Source organism: Protopterus annectens, chromosome 2.part0 (assembly GCF_019279795.1).
Source record: "Protopterus annectens isolate FY-2018-M chromosome 2.part0, PAN1.0, whole genome shotgun sequence".
Taxonomy (NCBI): domain Eukaryota; kingdom Metazoa; phylum Chordata; order Ceratodontiformes; family Protopteridae; genus Protopterus; species Protopterus annectens.
In genome coordinates, this window is record NC_056728.1 from 737262713 (window position 1) to 737284752 (window position 22040).

The 22040-nt window shown below is 41.9% G+C and overlaps 1 protein-coding gene across 2 annotated transcripts in view; it reads left to right on the forward strand.

Moving 5' to 3' along the window:
* Window positions 1-18611, forward strand: part of LOC122793217 (prostaglandin reductase 1-like) — a 660880-nt gene extending 642269 nt beyond the window's left edge. For both annotated transcript variants that reach the window (XM_044061056.1, XM_044061057.1), the window contains exon 10: window positions 18381-18611. In XM_044061056.1, coding sequence (XP_043916991.1) covers window positions 18381-18491 — 111 coding nt within the window. In that variant the 3' untranslated portion in view covers window positions 18492-18611. The remainder of the gene's footprint in view (window positions 1-18380) is intronic.
* The last annotated feature ends 3429 nt before the right edge of the window (window positions 18612-22040 follow it).

Consider the following 22040-nt stretch of genomic DNA (forward strand, 5'->3'; position numbering starts at 1 on the left):
AGAAAAGTAAAAGACTTTCAAACTGGCTGTACACTGAACAACAGTAGCTCTCCAGTGTGAAAAAAAAGAAACTGAGAAATAAGAGGCAGTGATACTGTCAATATGAGTAAAATTCCATTGCTGACTTGTAATTACACAACCTGGATACCAGAAAAGAAGATGTTTAGAGAACCGGAAGAAAATCAAGCAGAAAAGGTGAAGAGAAAACACTGGCTGGGAAGAATCCTGCAGCTGTTCAGCAAAATGGAGTTCAAGCTTCAGCTTTGGTACAAGAGATGGCTTCCAGTAATTTAGAGAAAAAAATAAATCAAATATACTTAGAGGTGATTAAAATAAATGAAACATTGAAGCAGTATATCAACTAAAATAACAAAAGTTTGCAAAAATAGAAGAAATTTAATTAGCTATAAAGATGAACTGATAAAAGTGCAAAAAATCAGAGGATAAAATGAAGAAAAACCTGGCTGAGTATGAGACTTTCAAGAAGAGCTCAAGAAGGGAAAAAAAAAAAGCTGAAAAGTGATCAAAGTCTTTGCCATGGGCCCAAAAGACAAATCTTTTCAATTTACTCTTGTAAGTCTTTCTAGTGGAAGGTTTATCCGAAGACAGCAAAATGTAAGGGATGGGGGAGGAGAGCCTGGGCTGTCTGGCAATCACTGGAACTGGAGAAACTATATGGTCAATGCGAGGCCTGATATATCAGGGTGAGTTATATCTGCCAAGTTAGACAGGAGGACTGGAGTTGGATCCAGAATCCAAGGTGGATATAAAAGATGAGGCCAGAGGAAAGGAAGCCTAATCTAACAAGGCCAAAAGGGTGCAATGAGGATGACTGTGCTCTTCAACTGGACTGCTTTCTGAAGAAATTTCAAAATTAGTGACAAGGGTGTAAAGGCATAAAGGAGACAGAAATACCAATAGTGAACTAGCGCATCTGTTGTTGACTCCCTCAGTGGAGGGATCAGGGCAAACAACTTGCTGCATTTGCTGTTGAGGGGAAAAACAAAATGATTCATGGCTGGCCTCACTGATGGAAAATTCTCTCTGCTACATTGACATTGAGAGACCACTCGTGAATTATCAGAATGGACCTGCTTAATTTGCCCCCAGTCACGTTGGATTTCCCTGGAATTTGCATTGCTATTAGAAAGTGATTGGAAGAGATCACCCACTGCCATACTCTCATAGCCTCTCAACAAAAAGGGTAAGGTATGGTTCCACATTGTTTGTTGATGTACCAGACTACCGACATGTTGTCCATCTATATAGCAGTTGTATCAGATGGGGGCATGTCTCGAAAGGCCTGCAATGCTAGGAGGACTTCTCTCATCTCCAGGAAACTAAATTCTCATATAGAACTAGCCAGTAGGACAACGGTGATGGCTGCTGCCATGAAACCCAAAGCCTGCGGTATCAGTCTGTCTGGAAGGGATGACTTCTGGATCACTTTCTTAACCTGGGATTTTAGAGTGATTATTCAGGTTGAAGGAAGATAAGTGACTGTATCCAAATGAGCACCTATGAACTCCAAACTCTGTGTTGCTGTGAGTTGAAACTTGTTGTAATTGACTGATACTCCTAGATGGGAGCACAGCTGGACTAAGTAGTCATTTGCTTGTATCAGATGATGCCTGGTTGAAGCAGTCAGAAGCCAGTCATCTAGATATGGAAACACCTGGAATCCTAGCATTCTCAAGTGAGCTGCTACAACTGCCATGCATTTGTTGAACACCCTGGGGGCTGTGGTGAGACCAAAGAGCAGTTCTCTGGACTGTCTCCCAGCCAGAAGCACAGGTATCTTCTGAAGGGCCTGTTCATTTTGATGTGACAGTACACATCTTGAACATCTATCAAGCACATCCAGTCATACATTTGTAGCAGAGGCAAAATGGACTGAACCATGACCATCTGTAACTTTGAATACTACATGAACTGATTTAATTTGCTGAGATCCAGAATTGATATAAAGTTCCCTGTTTTTTGGCACCAAGAAGAATCTAGAGTAAGTTCTGGATCCTCCCTGGTCTGGGGGGACTCTTGGAGACTTGTTTGTCTAGGTGCTTTTCTATCTCTACAGATGTTGTCTCCCTCTGGCTGGGTGGAACATTGGGGATTTTCTTCCAAACTTTTGGAGGGCATCGGGAAAATGGTATGCTATAACCTCTGGATATAATCCTCTGCACCCTTAAATTCTTTGTGATAGTAAGCCAGGCTTTCTTGTGCAGGGGATAAATGACCCCTGACTGCCTCCAGAGAGGGACATTCAGGCCTCCTTTCAGGAGTGTTGATAGGACCTATGTGAGAAAGAATCGCTAGATCCCTGGTTTTGTGGACCACACCTGCAGTGAGGCCGGTGTCTTCTATTCAAGTCCCCACCACCCAAGGGGAACTATCTCCATGTTACTCTTGGAAAGGACCCTGGGACTTTTTACACCACATCTTTCTCCCTCCTCATTGGTTCCTAGAAAAGGGCCTGGGGGTAAAAAACATACACCCACAGCAGACAGGGTTTTTCCTTCCTGTTTGCACTTGGAGAGTGTGTCCTTAACATTCGGGCCTAAAAGAGACAGTCCATCAAAGGGTGCATTGATGAATGAAGACGTAAATGGTTCTGCAAAGTCACATAAGCTCCTTGATCAAATATCTTTATAGTCTTGTAAGATGTGCCAAATAAGTCAGTGACCTAAGAGCGAAGATTGCTGAAGCATAGACATGCTTCTGAAATCTAGCCAGTGCCCTGAACTCGATGTTACAGGTATAGACAGAGGGAATCTGTTCGACTAGTATCTTTCTTGTAGCTGCAGCAACAACTATGGCATCAACAGGGACTCCCTTACTCCAATGCACACAGTCTTTAGGAGGGCAAAAATATTATCTGTTCCTTAAGAATTGACTCATCCATGTCCAGCCCCTTCCATACCCACTGAGAGACCAGTACTACAAACTAGTTTGCTGGGGGAGTCACCCAGGAGGTAGATGAGGCACACCAGAAAGACTCCAGAAACATTGATTCCTCTTCAGAGGGGGCATCAGAAGACCAAACACCTGTTTGTTTGAGAAGCTCCAGGATGTCTCCAAAGGAGATGTCATCAGGTGATGATCTGGGGGACCCCTCCCCCTCATCAAAATCAGTATCCTTGGTGAGAGAATCCTGTGGGGATCTAATTGCCTCCCTTTTACACATTCTCTTATGAGGTACTTCCTCAGTGGAGTGTTCCAGGGAAGCATCAGAAGAAATAATGCCCTGATGGGCTGGCTAAAGATGTTCTTGGGTTGGCTGTCCCAGTGGAAGAGATGATCGAGACTCAGGACACAGAACAAAATGAGATAGTCTGATCTAATGGGGGCAGGGATGTCTTTTCTCTAGGTATAGAGAAGACCCTGTCCACTACCATGAACGCAGAGCACCTAGGAGACACAGAAGTTAATTGATCTGAAATTAAACTCTCTTGGATGGTCGGCTCCTGTAGCCCTATCAGTAGTCCACCTGAGGTGGGAGTCAAATTCGAGCTATCTAGTGCTGAGGCTCCAAGGGGGATAGATGGCTCTGAAAAGTTTAGAGTTGACTTCAAGGCCCCAGACCTGGCACCAACACTTCGGCTCCAAGAGTCTTCCAGCTCTGAGATGCTCAGTGCCAGTTGACTCAGAGAAATCAGTGGAGTTGAAAAAAACAATCTTTGGATCCGAAGAAGACACCCCCAAATATTTCAGATCTGATGGCTCCGAAACAGAAGAACAGATCGGAGAAGGAGCAGTCAAAGAGGAAGTGGTTTGTGGTCAGCTGTCAAGCCCAGATTGGTTAAGAGCCAAAAGGACTCCCATCTTTTCTGGGTTCTGAAGAACTTCCTCTTCATCCTATCAACATCTGCTTTGGAAAGGTTTCTGGAGGAACGAAGAGAGGAGGTAGTGGAAGGGGGTCAAGGATACTTTCTGGGTGACTCCTCAAGAAATGAAGAGGGGAGTCTGGATGGAACAGGCTATATGGCAAAGGAAGAGTACAGATCTAAGGAGATCTTGCAGTCTGAGAAGTCAGATCCTGTAGTGGCGGATCTAACTTTTTTAAGACCTTGGCAGGTGGCTCCATGGAAGGAGCAGAGGTCATAGTTGAACGGTAGTCAGGGGATCTTTTACAAGTCTCTCTGTCCTTAAATTGAGGGTCACTCTTTTGTTTATTAGGCTTCTTAAGGGTTTCAGCCCAAGCAACTGATGAAGAAAACTTACAAGGTAAGACACCCCTTAAAATTAACTTGTTTTTGTGATCAATAAGGGCTTGAGAATTGAAGCCAGCACAGATATCACAGTCAATATCCAAGTGATCTGGGCCCAAACAATAAACATATTCCCTATGGACATCAGAATTTGGGATCTTATCTTAAAACCCAAAGGTTTTTCCAACATATTGCTAGCAGAAATAATAAGTGTACTAAACACAGTAGAAACCAAGTACCACAAAAGAAACCAATACCTAACACAAAAAGCAGTAAGGGAAATAAGGGAACTACCATCGATGGTGGAAAAGAGTATGCGATGAGTACAAAGGTAGCTGGAAGAAAATTACCTAAAAGACTGTAATCAGGAACAGTAGTTAAATTATAAAAAGATAAAGACTCAAGTAAGACCAAGGAAATACTTGAAAAATGCCTTACAACACTCGAGAGTTCGCAATCCATGTCTGTACCTACTGGCAGCAAATGAGATCTGGTGTATTGGTGGGGCATTATGGCTAAAGGGAGGAGCTCAAGAGTTTTAGGATCCTACGCTCGGGTAGAAGTGGCAGAATCAGATCCGAGTCTTGGATCCGAACTTATCAGTTTAAGAATGAATGAAAATGACATCATCAGATCCTGTGATTTTCTGCTATACTAGAAAACTGGAAGGAACAGACTGTATTGACTTTATGAAAGCACAGATAAGCAGCTGGAGTTGTATTCCATAGCAGGATTTGTTAAATAAAGGGCACATTATGTGTATGCTCCACACCTGACTGACAAAGGTTAATGTATTGCAGAATAAGGGGAACCTCTTAGAGCAAAAACAAATGGATATGGAACACATCCACCTATATGTGGGAACTGGCACTGGAGCTGTTAGATGGTGTAAAGCTTAAATGCCTGGAATACAGTTCCCACACACAATTGGAGGGTCACTGCAATTTCAGCTGTGTGCATGTGTGGCAGTGGTCTGTAGGAGTTGCCCCTTTTGTACACAAACAGCAGCTCTGCAATTCTTTGTTTTAAAGTTAACAAACCTAATATATGCAGCACAGCTGGGGCGGGGGCTTGAATGTTATGATTGCTTTGGACAGTAAGGCTTCTGCTCTGTCTGTACTGAGTTCTGCCTCTGAGGTAGCTCGCCATTCCATTAAATGCAGCTGTGATGCAGCTGATGCCTTCTCTAGGTTTTAGGTGCATTGGGCTCTGTCATGAGGAAATATTCCTGGTTGCACCTGTAGGATTTGCCTGTGGATATTAGAACCAAACTTTTAGATTTTGCCTTAGATAATCAGCATCTTTTAGGAAGTGCTGCTGCAGAATTGTTTAAAGCCCTGCAGGATAAGGGCAGGGTTATTCAGGACATTAAACACATTTCTGTTCCTCCTGTACATAAGTTCAAGAGGAACTATCCTTTGAAATCTTGCTTTGTCTGTAGGCAGCCTAAACAGCCTGCTAGGGGTAAGAGGGTTTGTAAGCGGATTTTCCATGATAAGCCCACTCAGAGTTCTACAGGCCAAAACCATCTTTTCCTGATAAATCTGCCTCTATCATATATACATCCTCCCCTTCCACCTCAGCCAGATTTCTCTGTTCCTCGAGCTAACCCTTTCCTTCCCTGTATGGCAAATTATAACCACAGATGCCTGAGCTCTCTATCATCCAGCACAGTTATTTTACACCTTGGAAATACCTTCCTCCATTTTCTGGTCTCCCTAAGCCTTCTTCATGCAAGTTTCCTCATTTTCCTGTGGTCCTGTGTGATCTGTTGAAATAGGGAACCATACATACAACCTGTTATCTATTTCAAATGTTTCTTGCAACCAGGAAATAGTGGATCTGAAGGCCCATTCTGTACCTATACTATCTCAACACCTTTCTCAAGGTTAATCCCTTCAGGATGTTGTCTGTTCAGACCCTTTTCCATGTTTTGCTTCTCCAGGATTTTCTAGTTTCCCTGTACTTGAAGGATGCTTACCTCCATATTCATACTCACCTTCTCTTCGGGAATTATTTATGTTTCTCTGTTTCTTCTTGTCATTATCAGTTCTCTGCTTTGCCTTTTAGTCATTCTGCAGCACTAAGGGTATTTACCAAATCTGTGGCTCCTGTAGTAGCTTTCTGCAGTCTTCAAGGAATCTAAATATTCCCTGATCTGGACAGCCTTCTGATTCAAACCGCCTCTCAGCAGCTCCTGCTTTAGAATCTAAACCTCATTATACTTCTATGCAATGTGGAATTCACTCTCAATCTCAAAAAGTCAATGTTGACTCCTTCTCTGGACCAAATATTTTTGGGTTGCAGGATTCTGACTATTCCAATACTGGTTTCTCTTCCACCTCCCAAGGTCCAAACTTTGCTTATTTCCAGTCTCTTCCTCTTCCAGTTCTACCTGTAAGGGAATTTTTCTGGGATCTGTATCATTTGAACGAAAGTTCAAAATGTCGATCGCTGTAAACAGCGAAAATGCCGATAATCGAATCCTTTATTGTGGGGGCCGCACCCCCCGCTAATTATATATACCAACTCCAAGATCGCACTACTGTGAGGAAAGGGCAAATTTCCCAATCTTTACTGTACCGCAATCTCACCAAACAGATATCAACATTTTCGATGTTTACAGCAATCAACATTTTGAACTTTCGTTCAAATGATCTAGACCCTTTCTCTGAGCTATGGGGTTCATAGTATCCACCATTCCTATGGTTCCTTTTGCCAAACTCTGCATGAGAAAATTTCAGTGGTATCTCCAGATTGTTTGGCTCTAACACTTGCCCCCACTCGAGTTTCCAGTTCTGCTTTTACCCTGTCTCAAATTTCAACTCCAAAGGTGGATTCAGCAGATCTTCCTAAATCCAGGTCTGCTTTTTCAGGTTCCTCTTCCCACTCAAGAGCTGTATAAGGATGCTTCTGATCAAGGTTGGAGAGATTCTTCCATCAATCTGAAGGTACAGGGTCTTTTCACCAGATGTCAGACCACATCAATATCAGAGATATGGGATTTAATCCTAGCTTCTCAGGCCTTGCACTCCCTCTGGGTTCCAGTTCTTCTAAAGGTTTTTACAAACAGTACCACAGTCATGTGGAAGATCAGCAAGCAAGGGGTGGGCACAAAGTTTCACCTTCTTTGCAGGCTGGCTCTTCAGGCTTAGGATTTTTCAGCCCACCATCACTAGATTCTTTAGCTGGTTTACATCTCTTCAGAGCACAATCTAGGGCAGACTGTTTGAGCAGGTCCAGGATACATCCTCATCAATCGATGATTCACAGAGATGTATTTATGGACATTGTTCATTGGTGGAGTACTCCTTAATTAGCTATTTTTGCCTCCCCCCTGAACAGACAACTTCCCCGGTTCTGTTCCAGACTTCCAAGTCCACTGGCCTGGAAAGTGGATGCCATGTCTTTTTCTGTGAAGGGATGTTCCTGTATGCTTAGCCTTCTTTTCCTGACACTTTGGGTGATAGGGGTTTGATTCCTTATAGGCCAAATTTTCTGAGGACATGCTTCAGGTTTTGCAGGGGGGTCAGAAAACCCACTACTAGAAAATTCTGTGTGGATAAATGAAAGAGATTTTCTGTTAGGTGTCTCAAGCATGACTAGGACCATTTTTCTGTGGGAATCAGTATGGTCCTTTCTTATTTGTGTGAATTGCTGAATACTGATTTGGTATATTCTTCTTTTAAAGCTCATTTGTCAGCCATTCTGCTTGTCTTCCTTTAAGTCCACCTTTGGCTTTGAGTTTTGAAGTCAAACACTTCCTAAAGGTGTCCTTCATATCAGGCTCCTCCTTCTTGGGACCTTAAATTTTGTTCTTGAAAAAAATTACTTAGTCTCCTTTTGAGACTACTTTTTTCTTCTTCCCTGCAACATCATACTTGAAAGACTATACTGTTGTTGGTTGGTTTCTCTGCCAAGAGGGTAATACAGAGGCAGTCCTGGGGTAAATTTTCTGTTTCCCATCCATAGATTTAAGTTGTACTTGAATATGGACATGGATGGACTTTGTTTTATATGGATGGGGAGTCTATTCCAAAGCAGCAGTATTCTCTGCGAGATAGACCTGTCTCTCCAAACTGTTCTGCTGATTTTGCAGAGGACAACAGCTTCCCTCCTTTTTCCCTTCTCCACAGTCTGCTAGTGAGAAGGTACTGCTCACCTTGGATTCACATAGACAGCTCAGATATTACTTGGATAAGATGAAATGCATCAGAAAATATGAGCAACTTTTTTGTTTCCTTTCATGCCATGACACTGGGTTTGGCAGTGTCTAAGCAAACCATCCCTTCCTCCAAAGCAAACTTCGAGTCCAAATTGGCCATGTCTACTAGAGACAGTCATAAGGCCTTCTTCACATATGTCCGCAACCGCAAAGGAAGCACCCAGATCTGTTCAGAACTGGTGGTCAAGGACACCATATATACAAATACCGTAGATATAGCAAATTTGCTGGCTGACAGATTCAGTGAAAACCTTACCCGTCTCACCCCCCCATCAGTAAATCAGGACATCCCCAGTTCCTGCCCCCTTCCCCTTATATCTAGGGAACAGGTCATCACTGCTCTCTCAAAGGCAAAAAATACAGCCTCCATGGGACACGATAACATCCCAGGCTGCATCCTACGTGAACTCAGGCAGGAACTTGCCGCACCATTAGGCACCCTATTCAACCAAAGCCTGAGTACTGGCTTCATCCCAGCTGAGTGGAGAACAGCCACTGTCATCCCTTTACACAAAGGTGGAGCATCTACCAATCTGGGAAATTATAGACCCATCAGCCTAACTAGCCTGATCCGCAAGGCCATGGAACAGATTATCATTGACCTCATTAACAAGGACATTGGCAACCTCCAAACACTTGATGCCACACAGTTTGGCTTCATCAAGAGGAGGTCATGTCTGCTAAATTTGGTCGACTTCTTTGAGACAGTCACCAAAGCCATGGACGAGGGGAAAACTGTGGACACCGCCTACCTTGACCTGGCCAAAGCCTTTGACATTATTCCCTACTTGGGCATAATAGATAAACTCTGTCAGCTAGGCAAACTGGTTCACTGATAGAACCCATGTAGTCTAAACAGGGGAAGCCAGCTCAAACAGTAGACCTCTAACAAAAGGCGTACCCCAGGGTTCGGTCTTGGGTGCTACATCGGGGATGGGAGTTAAATCGAATGGTATTTGGTAGCCTCTGGATATTTTTCTCTGCACCCAAACATCGGTAGTAATAAGATGCTAGGCTGGTAGATGCAGAGAAAAACGACCCCTGAGTGCTTCCAGAGGAAAGCAATCGGGCTGCTGCTCAGGAGCGCTGGTAGGGTCTTCCGGAGAAATAATCTCTAGCTCCCTGGTTACACGGACCCCCTCTACCCCAAAAGGGACGTCTTCCATATGAGATGCCCCCTCTGCCCCAGAGGGATTGTTCACCATGAGTGTCACGAAAACGTCCTGGGGATTTCTTGAACCACATTTTTCCTCCCTTCTAGTCCCTGGAGTTGGACCTCTGGGGGTTGGAAAGGCATATGCCCACAGCAGGCAAGGTCTTTCCATCTTTCTCACTACGTGTAAGTGTGTTTCATATTTTCGGTCCAAAAAGTGCAGATTCGTCAACAGGTGCGTTGACGAAGGAAGATTTAAAGAGGTCTGCAAAGTCACACAACTGCATCCAAGCATTACGTCTCATGACAATGCCTGATGTGGCAGCTCTAGCTGCCCCCTTGGTGGAGTGAGATATCAAACGCATCGAGGAGTTCGAGATGGATGCAAGGGTAGCTAGCTGTGAGGCGACAGTATCACACACCTCAACAGGCAGTACTACACCAAAGAGGGAGACATTTCAGAAATTAGGTCTCATTGGAGGCAAGTAAAGTGTGCCAGATAGTACAGCAACCGAATAGCGAAAGTTGCTGAAGCATAGGTCCATTTCCCTAGTCTGTCCATGGTCCTGGACTCTCTGTTTAGAGGAGGGATGGTGGACCTATCTTCTGCCAGTTCCTTCTTGGTGGCCGCTGGCATGACCATAGAATCAACTGTCAACTGCTAGGACCAGTGGGGCTGGTCTTCAGGTGTAGATAAAATTTTTGTCTGGCCTCTGAGGGATAGGTTCTACACTGTCCTGGACCCTCCAGGCATGCTGCACAATGATTTTAACAAGGTCATCTGCCGGTGGAGTCACCCAGGAAGTAGATGGCCAGGCACGGAAGGCCTGCAGGAACACTGATTCCTCAGAAGAAGGTTATAGGACTTCCAGTCTCCCTGCTGCTTGAGGATTTCGAGAATTTCTCCGAATGAGATGTCATCTGGGGAAGACCGTGGGGACCTTTCCTCCTCATCACGAGTGTCTTCAGTGATAAATTCCTCTGGTGAATCAAGGTGCTTCCTTTTGCACCGTTTCTTTCGGGGTGGCTCCCCAGTTGGATCTTCTGAGGAGGAGTCCGGAGAAGGGGTTCTCTTCAAAGTGGGTTCTTGTGACTCCTGTGCCCAGGTTCCTGAAATAGAGGGTTGGGAGAGGTGCACGCTAGGGGAGGGTTCTGATACTGATATCATTGGTGCTGACTGCGAGTCCACTACCTGTACAGCAGCCCCACCTGAAGAGGGATGGGAGTCTGGAACCGGGAGGGACAACCAAAGAACCGGGATTGCACCTTGCCATGAGGAGCCCACCTCCAGGTGAGGAACTCTGAGAGAACTGGAAGCTGTCGGAGCTGTGGACATAAATGGCGCCAGTAAGAAAATAGGCGCTGAGCTAGGTACCAAGGTACAGATGGTCCAAGCACTGCTTTGGGAGAGCATCAGTTCCACCTGAGCCGATGCTGCAAGGGTGGATGGTACCAACAGGGAAAACACTGCTGTCGGAACCGAGACAGTATGCACCAGAGTGGAAGTATCTTGTCCTTGGCAGGTATTCCAGTTTTGGAGCTGATGAAGCCGAAGAAATTGTTGGAACCATGGCTGGGGATGGTGCCGAAGCAGGTACAGTCATCGGAGCTGATGTCAGATCCAAGGACAACACCAAAGATAGTGGTGCCAAGGTTGGAACTGAAATAGGGGTGAATATCATGGACGGCACCGAGGGAGAGGACAACACAGCCTGGTGCCAAAGAGGTCTGCACCGAGGGAGCCAGCGAAGCATGGAGCCAACTTGGTTCCATAACTGACGGAGATGCAGGAACCAAGTGACTCCGTTTGTCCTTATTGTTTTTGTTTTTTGGAGGGGGTGAGACCTCTGACCCAGATAGAGTCTCTGAAAAAGGTGACTTGAGTAATCCCTTTAAGCTAAGTTTATTTTTACGTTTTGCTAGTGTACAATTACTAAAACTAGCACAAATGTCACAGTCAGCTTTAATGATCCACGCCCAAACAGGTTATAGGTGACAGTGAGGAAAGGCTAACTTGACTAAAAATTAAATAATTTTGAAGAGAAACAGTTTTAAAATTAACAATTTTCTACTTAGCTTTTAGAGAGATGGCTAGCTCGTCTGACTAGGAATGCGACAAGCGAGATCTGGAGTAACTAGGATAGGGGCATTTTGGGTAGGTCTTAGCTGAGAGTCTTTGGCTGGAGTGAGCTTGGAAACGACCGTATCGGTTCCGAGGACAGAACCGAGGTCCTAATAGTAATGAATAAACAAAGATTTACAACATCAGATGTCAATGTTTCAAGCTGTTGCACAATGAAAGGATCTGTCACAGTCTGAGTAACATTTTTTAACTAATTTCTATAACAATAAGTGAGAAGGTCACTGAAAAAACAGCCAGTAAAAACAAAATGAAAACTCCAGCAAAGCTAGAACTTTCACTGAGTGACCTCCCAAACCTCTTGTATCAGAGGCACATGGGATATATGCAAATGGCCCTTTTGAACATCAGTTGTTTCAGCTAATTGGTGATTCTGAATGCCCATAACTTTTCATTTTAATGGACAATTTCAGGCCAATAAAGCCAAAGCCCACAAGCTGTGGATATGCATATTTCGGCAACTAATTTCTGTGGTAAATAATGCTGAATCATATGAATTGGGGGGGTACCAACTGGTTATCACTTAAGTTAGATTAAGAATTAGAATGATAATTTGAGTTTTTGGACAAATATCAGGCATTTATTCATTGTTCAAATGCACCTACTGTACAGCTAGGTGGTCAACTTTGGTCGCCTGCAACACCAAAACAGTTAACTATATGATATATTTTATATGTGGCCCCAAGACAATTTCTGTTCACTCAATGCAGCCCTGGCAAGCGAAAAGATCAAGATACTGATTAAAATCAAAAAGACGAGATGCCACCACAGAGAAGGTTTATTGTTACGACACTATAAAAATAATAAAAGTTAAAATCCCGGATGAGTGCCTTTTACAGCCTTCTTCAGATCTGAAGCGCTGAGTGTGCTCATCCAGGATTTTAACTTTGATTATTTTATAGTGTTTTAACAATAAACCTTCTCTGTGATGGCATTTCGTCTTTTTGATTTTGATTTAGTCTTTTGAAGGATGAGCTGCCTTTGGCGACCCTAAGGAATTTGCTTCATTATTAAAATCTAGACAACGGGAATGTATGTCTGAATATACAGTCAGTTAGCCTATGCAGAGCTGGAATGTCATAAGCTACAGTAAAACTTCACTGTAATGCTTTTTTTGTCTTCTGGTCTTGACATATGTACAGTTGCACAGATTTTTTTCTGCATCAGGTTTCAGGCCCTCTGGTATAAGAACACGACCCATGAATTTTAAACTTGTCACCCTTAGTCATCTGTTGTTATGTAGCTTGAAATTCTAGTGGCTATATTCATCATCTGTATTGCTTAGCTTGAAATGCTTTTTTAGTGTCTGGTCACATTTTCACATGTTAACAGTTATGTTCACATTTCAAACCTTCAGTTACATGTGCAACAGCTGAAATATCTCTGGTGCTGATGAAATACAAAGCTGAAGTACAAGGAGTTAGTACACTCCTGATGACACATTCAATGTACACAGTTTGAAGCTGACTTCATCTAACTATCTGTGAGAACACCAATTTGCATCTTCTAGTGAAAAAAAACTTAAAAATGGGTAGCACTCATGTATAATCATTGCTTTTTTTTTCATTTTGATGCCAATGTTGTCTTTTTTTCATAGAAGTGACCATACAAGTCACCAGTTCTGTAGCTGTAATTGCTTCTTAATGTCAGTTAAGGTGTCAGGTCTCTCTAATTAGTGTTCCCCTTTACTTCTGAGAGCCAATGATACTTTTCTGTTAGAATGAATCACTGTCAGTGAATCAGCTTTTATTTGTATGTGATTTTCTTATGGCAGTCTTCTCGAGCCTATAAACAAATCAGCATAGCCATGTAGACTGCCATTTATATGGTTTTACATAGTATCTGGAATGTCTCTGACAGTGTGATTGATTATACAGACATGCAGTCTTTGCATTTACACTGTGAATTTGTTTTTTTCCATTTTTTTTCACTATTCATAGCTTCTACCATGCAAACAAAACTATTAGAATAATTAACTTATGTTCATTGTTTTGAACAGATAGATGCTACTACAGATTACTGTATTCATTTTATCTGTTTTTGTCCTTGTGCCATATAGTGACCAGAATTGTACATACTGGTGTCTTTCTCTCTCTCTCTCTCTCTCTCGATATATATATATATATATATATTCTGAGAAGACGTTGAACTTTGGAGATGTGTGTAGTTTAAGTTCAGCATCTTGTGGATTAGTTTTCAATATTTTTTGCTAACAGTATAACTTGCATTCCTTCCTTAGTGTCACTGTTCCTTTATTAGACTTCTAAGTATCAGGTGTTTTAATCTCCACAATACTAGAGCAGTTTTCTGATATTTCCATTTTCATATTTTTGTTCAGCGACATGCAGATGTTTTGATACACTTGTTAGTCCATAGAAACTGTCCTGTTCTAGTACAGATTTTGCTAGCAGGACTAAAACTTGGCAAAACTGTCTCAAATACTTAGTGGTTAAATGATGCATGCAATCTAGAATCCATCATGGATCCACACATGTCTCTTTCTTTTACATCACTTACATTTGCAACACATCCAACCATTATTTCACATCTTTTGCTTCTTTTTAATTGTACCATTATTTTTATTTGCGTTAAGCAGTCAGATTTGCTAAGGTCATATTTGTTTCTCTTAAATATCATGCCATGTTTCATTATTTATGTCACAGGTTATTCTAACCCATGTTAGAGAATCACACGGCTCACCATATTTACAGTCTTTGGTTGTGTTATTCAACTCAGTCCCATACAGCTATAATTTCTGTAAGACCTTGTTCACTTGCAAAGAATCAACAATAAATGTACGTTCTTTGTGGGCTGACTGTTACCATGTAATTTTTCTCTGTGTACAGCTATTTTTCTTTTTTCTTCAAGAAAAGTAAAAGACTTTCAAACTAGCTGTACACTGAACAACAGTAGCTCTCCAGTGTGAAAAAAAAAGAAAGTAAGAAATAAGAGCCAGTGATACTGTCAATATGAGTAAAATTCCATTGCTGGCTTGTAATTACATAACCTGGATAGCAGAAAAGAAGACATTTAGAGAACCTGAAGAAAATCAAACAGAAAAGGTGAAGAGAAAACACTGGCTGGGATGAATTCTGCAGCTGTTCAGCAAAATGGAATTCAAGCTTCAGCTTTGGTACAAGAGATGGCTTCCAGTAATTTAGAGAAAAAAATAAATCAAATATACTTAGAGGTGATTAAAATAAATGAAACATTGAAGCAGTATATCAACTCAAATAACAAAAGTTTGCAAAAATAGAAGAAATTTAATTAGCCATTAAGATGAACTGATAAAAGTGCAAAAAATCAGAGGATAAAATTAAGAAAAACCTGGCTGAGTATGAGACTTTTCAAGAAGAGCTCAAGAAGAAAAAAAAAAGCTGAAAAGAGATGAAATGCATCAGAAAATTTGAGCAACTTTTTTGTTTCCTTTCATTCCAGGACACTGGGTTTGGCAGTGTCTAAGCAAACCATCCCTTTCTCCAAAGCAAACTTTGAGTCCAAATTGGCCATGTCTACTAGAGACAGTCATAAAGCCTTCTTTACATATGTCCGCAACCTCAAAGGAAGCACCCAGATCTGTTCAGAACTGGTGGTCAAGGACACCATATATACAAATACCATAGATATAGCAAATTTGCTGGCTGACAGATTCAGTGAAAACCTTGTCCATCTGTCCCCCCATCAGTAAATCAGGACATCCCCAGTACCTGCCCCCTTCCCCTTATATCTAGGGAACAGGTCATCACTGCTCTCTCAAAGGCAAAAAATGCAGTCTCCATGGGACCCGATAACATCTCAGGCAGGAACTTGCCGCACCATTAGGCACCCTATTCAACCAAAGCCTGAGTACTGGCTTCATCCCAGCTAAGTGGAGAACAGCCACTGTCATCCCTTTACACAAAGGTGGAGCATCCACCAATCTGGGAAATTATAGACCCATCAGCCTAACTAGCCTGATCCGCAAGGCCATGGAGCAGATTATCATCGACCTCATTAACAAGGACATTGGCAACCTCCAAATACTTGATCCCACACAGTTTGGCTTCATCAAGAGGAGGTCATGTCTGCTAAATTTGGTCGACTTCTTTGAGACAGTTACCAAAGCCATGGACGAGGGGAAAACTGTGGACACCGCCTACCTTGACCTGGCCAAAGCCTTTGACATTATTCCCTACTTGGGCATAATAGATAAACTCTGTCAGCTAGGCATCAGTCCATATGTTACCAGATGGGTAGCAAACTGGCTCACTGATAGAACCCTCTTAGTCAAAACAGGGTAAGCCAGCTCAAGCAGTAGACCTGTAAGAAACGGCGTACCCCAGGGTTCAGTCTTGGGGCCTCTGTTATTTGGGATATACTTTTCTGATGTGCAAGCCAAAACCAGTGGGCTAAAGCTGACCAAGTTTGCAGATGACTGCAAGCTGGGTGCTGTCATCAATTCCCCTAGTGATGTGGACATCCTCCAAGATGGTCTTACTCAGACAGATGACTTGTGCCAGAAACATGGCCTCAAGCTGAATACCAAAAAATGCATCATCATCCCCTTTAGGGAGAGTGATGTCCCCACAAATGATCATATTAATAGCAACATTCTAAGCAATCAGTCGTGAGGGATTTGGGCACCTACATTGATAGCAACCTGACTTTTGACTACCGTGTTGCTTCTGTGGTATGGAAAGTCTTCTACATAGCCCACCTCATAAGTAAAGGTATCTCATCCAGGAACAAGGAGGTCATAGCATCCCTCTATTCTTCCCTTATAAGGCCCATTATTGAGTACAGTGCACCTTACCTTGCACAGCACATGCAGCAGCCTGAGAGACTACAGAGGTTCCTCACCAGGAGAATCCAGGGCCTCAAACATACACAGACAGGCTAAAAGCCCTATAGCTCTACACAGTTTGATACAGACTCCTCAGAGGTGACCTCTGTCTGGTATACAAGGCGATCATGGACCCCATCTTAATGGGGCTGCTGCATATCCACAAGTCAAGCTCAATTTGAGTAACTGCATGTGTGGCCTCAACCTGGTCTATGACATTAACAGGACTTGCTGGCGGGACAGATTTGTGTCATCTATGGAATAGACTCCCTCCCAACATCAAGCAGAGTACCTCTTTACCCCTTTTTAAGTGCAACCTGGATAACTGGATGGGAAACAGAATATACCCCTGGGATTCCACCCATGTCCCTGCTGGACAGGGACATTGGGTGCTGATTTGTCTAAACATGGGCTAAACTCCTGATTAGGCTTATAAGGGCATCAGGTCCAATAGCCTAGTAACTTCCTATGATCCTATGGATCTCTAGGACCATTTCATTTTGTTATTCTTTTCATGGCAATGCAACTTTCCTTTTTTGTTTGTGCTCATTCTACCAGGGCAGTAGCCTCTGTTGGTGCTCTTTTGAAGGGCCTGGATACTAGATTTACCTTGGAAGCTACTTGGTCTTCTGTTCACACTTTTACCAAGCATTATATAGTGAATGTTATTTCCAGGGCCAAGGCAGGACTTGCCAGGGCTATCTTTCTTGGGTTTGTAGAGAGCTCTTTCACACCTTCCTCCTTCCATACTTTGCAGTAGCTTTTGTAGTCTCCCAAGCATAACGAACACTGCAACAGTGACAAAGAAGGACATAGTACAGTTGTGTAAGATCTTACCTTAGCAGTAGATGTTCTACTTCTAACTGTTGCAGTCTTTGGTCCCATCTCCCTGCCTACTTTTATTTTCTGTTGCCCTACTGCTGGCTGAGGTGTTCTTCCTCACATTATTATCTCCTGTTTCCCTTCCTGGATAGGCATGCTGTTGTTTCTCTGGGGTTGCTCTTGTTCTGCTGAGGCATTTCAGTTCTGAGGATTAGACAGCCATACATCATATATGTACCTTACGCCTTGTGCGTAGGACATATGTTTGACTGACGTACAACACTGGGAAGGTTTAAAGGCTTTGGTATACTGGCCGCATGGCAGGATATCCCAAGAGTAAAGAATACTGCAGCAGTGAGAAGTAGGACATCTACTGTTAGGTAGGATCTTACACAACTGTACTTTTCTTGCAAGATCCAAGAAAAAAAAAATACAAGTTCAGCTTCACATACTGTAGCTTGTCTAATTAGGACCTCCTCATTGCCTTATTGTCTTACATTTTATCCATAAAGGGCTGTATACTACAAGTGAAGCTCATTCATTAGAAACTGAAGAAGCAGAGATGGTAGATGGTATAAGTAGATGTGTTTTTGTATTTTGTAGTTATTTTAACACGTCTTTACTTTATATTGTATATAAAAAGAAGAAAATGTTTAATTGTGGAAGCTGAACCAAACCAGTGATTTTTGGGGCAGTGACTTGCAGTACATTGAGCTATTAGGGTCACACATTGTGCTTGCTGGTCATGCTGAGGCTTTCATGTATTTTGTTTAACAGCCTAACTGTACTGGCCTTATTCAATTTTATTTATGATCACAGCACTACAAGGAAAAAAGTTGCAGGTTGTGCTCCTTCCTAAATGAGTTTAACTAAAAATATTGTTTCATAGCAGTGATAGGAGTACATACATTTTTTTTCCCATTTTGGCATCATTACAGTAACATTGATTTATCAACAACATATTGCATAAATAGAAACTAGATGCTAAATATATTTCTTATTCTTAACAGGGCACACTGAAATACCATGAGCACATCACACAAGGATTTCAGAACATGCCAGATGCCTTTATGGGAATGCTGAAGGGAGAGAACATTGGAAAAGCAGTTGTGAAGGTCTGATAAATGACAGAGCTGGACTTAGTTCATAGAAGAGAAGAAATGAATGTATTGTTCTGAAATGAAAATTGATGGAATTTGATTCTAATAAACAGAGAGTGGCACAACTTCATTCACCAGGAAGGGGAAATGTGTGTATGATTTTGATTAACTATTCTTTGGTTGGAAAAAAAATGCATTGCTATGGTTTAACTGTTACAGCTGTAACATTTGAAATGGACAGTTTCCTGACCATCATAAGGTTGTAGGACATATGGTACAGTGCTATCCCATCACAGGTGCATGCAGTTTAAGCGATATCTGCTACTGCCACTGTCAGAGAGGGCTTCATATGGATTTTCCTGTGAGGCTGGAGGCACTGCCTCTAGTCTAATAAAAGGAAGCATGAAGTTCCAGAACAGAGGAGAAAGTTGCTTCCCTGTCTAGGCACAGGGTTTTGCAGCTGTCACCTTCACCTGCTGGGTATACGTACAGTGTGTGCATACTGCTGCCATCTCTCTTAGAAAATAATTTTCAGTTTTTAGTAATAATAAAGGAAGCTAAAAACTGAATTTTGTGTCATAATCTTTTATGAGTGAGTTAATTTCATAATTTTACTGATTACTGTGTTATAGTCAATAAAAAAAGTCATTTGTAAGGGAATCTCATTTGTCTTATTGTTTGATATCTGTTTTATGTACATATATGTCCTTCCTTGGATAACTGTTGCACTATTATTAACAAATGCGATATCATGCCAGGGACAGCCATACTTCCAGGCAGCATATCAAAGCCTAGGTGCCTTCCTTTCATGCCATACATTGAATGTATTACCTCATCCCAAATGATTACCTCATCCCAGAGGATGTATGACTGCAAATTACTGCAGAACTTTCTTGCCCCCAGCGTGAGTATTGAGCTATCACTTCATCTTTACTCTGCCAGATGTATAATGTGTGTGTCTTCCTTAGTGATAGGACAAAGAAGTATCCCCATTAGAGACCCTTCCTTTTTTCTTTTATTTGTTCTTAGACATTCTGTAACTGTCAGCAAAGAGAGGAAAATGTGATTTCAGGAGGCAAATTCGTCACAGAGGCCATCATTTAAAATGTTTTTTTTTTTTTTTTTTGTTTAGGTTCTACACGCAACTATAAGGGCTAGTCTGTTTATTAGTCATTTGTTCCTAAGACCCTACTTAGCCATCTGCCTTCCTTGAAAATTTACCTTGAGAATTAAAGGCTTAAGGAGCTCATGTAAGGTAATATGTCCTCCAGGTCTTCATCTTTCATTGACTCACTGATGCTAAAAAAAAGTCTAAGAAGCCAAAGCATGAGACTTCTACTGTCCATTCATACACAAATGTCTGCAGTTTGTCATTTGATGAGACCTTGGACCATTTGTTTCTTGCAGCTGCTCTCTATCATGGTCCTTATGGGGGCCAAAATGCTGCAGCCATCTTTCACATCCATCATGTCCAGCCAGACCAATTCTGGCAAAAGGAGGAACCTCACTTTATTATTTTGGTGGGACCTGAAGTCATACCTCAGATCTTGGTGAAAAAGTGCTTGCTTCCTTGACTGTAGTACTTTATAGAGCTCAGAGACACCTTGTTTTCTACAGACAGATGTTCTGCTTAAGAAGCAGAAGTACAAACATACTGTTTCCCTCCAAGCATCTAAAAAATCTTCAGAAGGAATGGCAGGATGTTACACAGAGACTTTTCAAAGCCATCATGTCCATGAAGCCTCTGCCATTTTTTTCCAGTTGCTGGTACTGTCTCTCATTCCTCTCTTTCTCCTCTCAAAAGGTAAAGAGAGGATTTTGAATCTGATGGGGATGATTCTTTAGCCTGTTCTTCCCATGAATCTGATGATGAGGATACCTTGTCTCTTGATTTCCATGTTTCCATGTTGAAAACCTGTCCTTTGGAGACACTGCCATTAGGATGATGCAGCACATTCATTGGGAAGGTTTCAAATTGTCTGATGTTCAGAAGAAAATAATATGCTCCTTTGGAAATGGAAGTGCCTAAATCCTCTGCCACTTCTCTTGTTTTGCAGGCTTTATTGAATACCTTTTCCACTGCCTGTCTTAACGCTGATCTCGGCTTCCTGCCCCAAAGAAACCTGATAAATTTTACAAGGTTTCAGACACAGAGAAGTTCTTCTGTAAGAATTATTTCTGCTACCTAGCTGTTATTAGCTGTTATTTCACTTTCAACTCAAAAGTGTATAAATACCTTCCATCCTTCCTTCTTTCTCACATTTTACCAACAGATAAGGATAGAATAGTTATTGAAAGATAAGGCACAAAGGTGCATGCCTCTGCCATGCTGTCTTATTAGGCTATTTGTTACCAAACCAATATAATCCGATTTCTTTTGTCAATTCTGAGTAATTTGGGAAGTGTCCTCAAAGATTTGGAGGACCCAGATACAGACTCTTCTGCATTTTTTCTTCTTAACTTTGCTTTTCAAGTTGCTAGGCATTCTATTATGTGCATCTATAATCCTGCTGCTGTCTCTTCTAGAACAGCTCTTCTAGGAGAGGCATAATTTTCTAGAGCAGCTGTTATTCGTTCCAGTCTTCATAGGTATTCCTAACTTAGACTTCAGCTCTTATCTAAGGATGCCAAAGCTAAGCTTCTGGACTCCCCTCTGGATAAACAACTTTTGTGGCTCTTCTGATACAGAATTTTCAAGACTCTAGATGTTAAGGGTAATGTAATGTAAGATTTTAAGCAAATCTTCCTTTGTCCTGTTCCTAAGTTTCAGAGAAATGATCCTACTAAGGCTGGTCCCTTTGTAAGGAACAAAAAAAAACATTTCAGAAGGGCAAAATAATCTAATAAATGCAGATTTCAGGACATGCTTCAGCAAGATTTCCAAAGATTCTTAACCCTCCTTTCCTGACAAACCAGCTTTGTTATGGCTATCAACCTTTGCCACCCACCCCCATATCAATCATTCCCAGGTTCCTATCTCTCAAAAGCTGTGTCTGTCCTTAAACCAGACAATCCATGACATTGGACAAGTGGGTTCTGTCAGTCATTCAAAATGGTTACAAAATGTCTTTGATTGCTCCTTCTTGCCTCTCATGTTTTCTCTAGCCTCCTCAAGCAAAATTCATGTTATTCTTCTTCAAGGCCTCTTTATTTGGGAGACAGTACAGTTTGTATCCCCTCATCCAGTAAGAAGGTTTTATTCATGAATGTTTCTAGTTCACAGTAGGGAGGACAATTGGAGACCTATTTTGGACCTTTCATTTCTCAATACCTTTTTCAAAATTCCATGTTTCAAAATGTTGACCTCACAGTCCTTACTTCCAGTGAGCCTTCCCCAAGCCTTCTTGGTGATGTGGGATTAAAGGATGCTTACATTGATATTCTTGTTCTTTCAACATGCATGAAATTCTAAAGATTCTGTGTCTCTTCGTACCACTTTCAGTTTTCCACTTTACCCATTGATCTTTCAACTGTCTAGCACCTGTTATTACTTACTGCAGACCTCAAGGAATTCAAATATTTTCTTATCTGGATTATCTCTCAATTTAAGCTCCTTTCCAAAAGGATCTA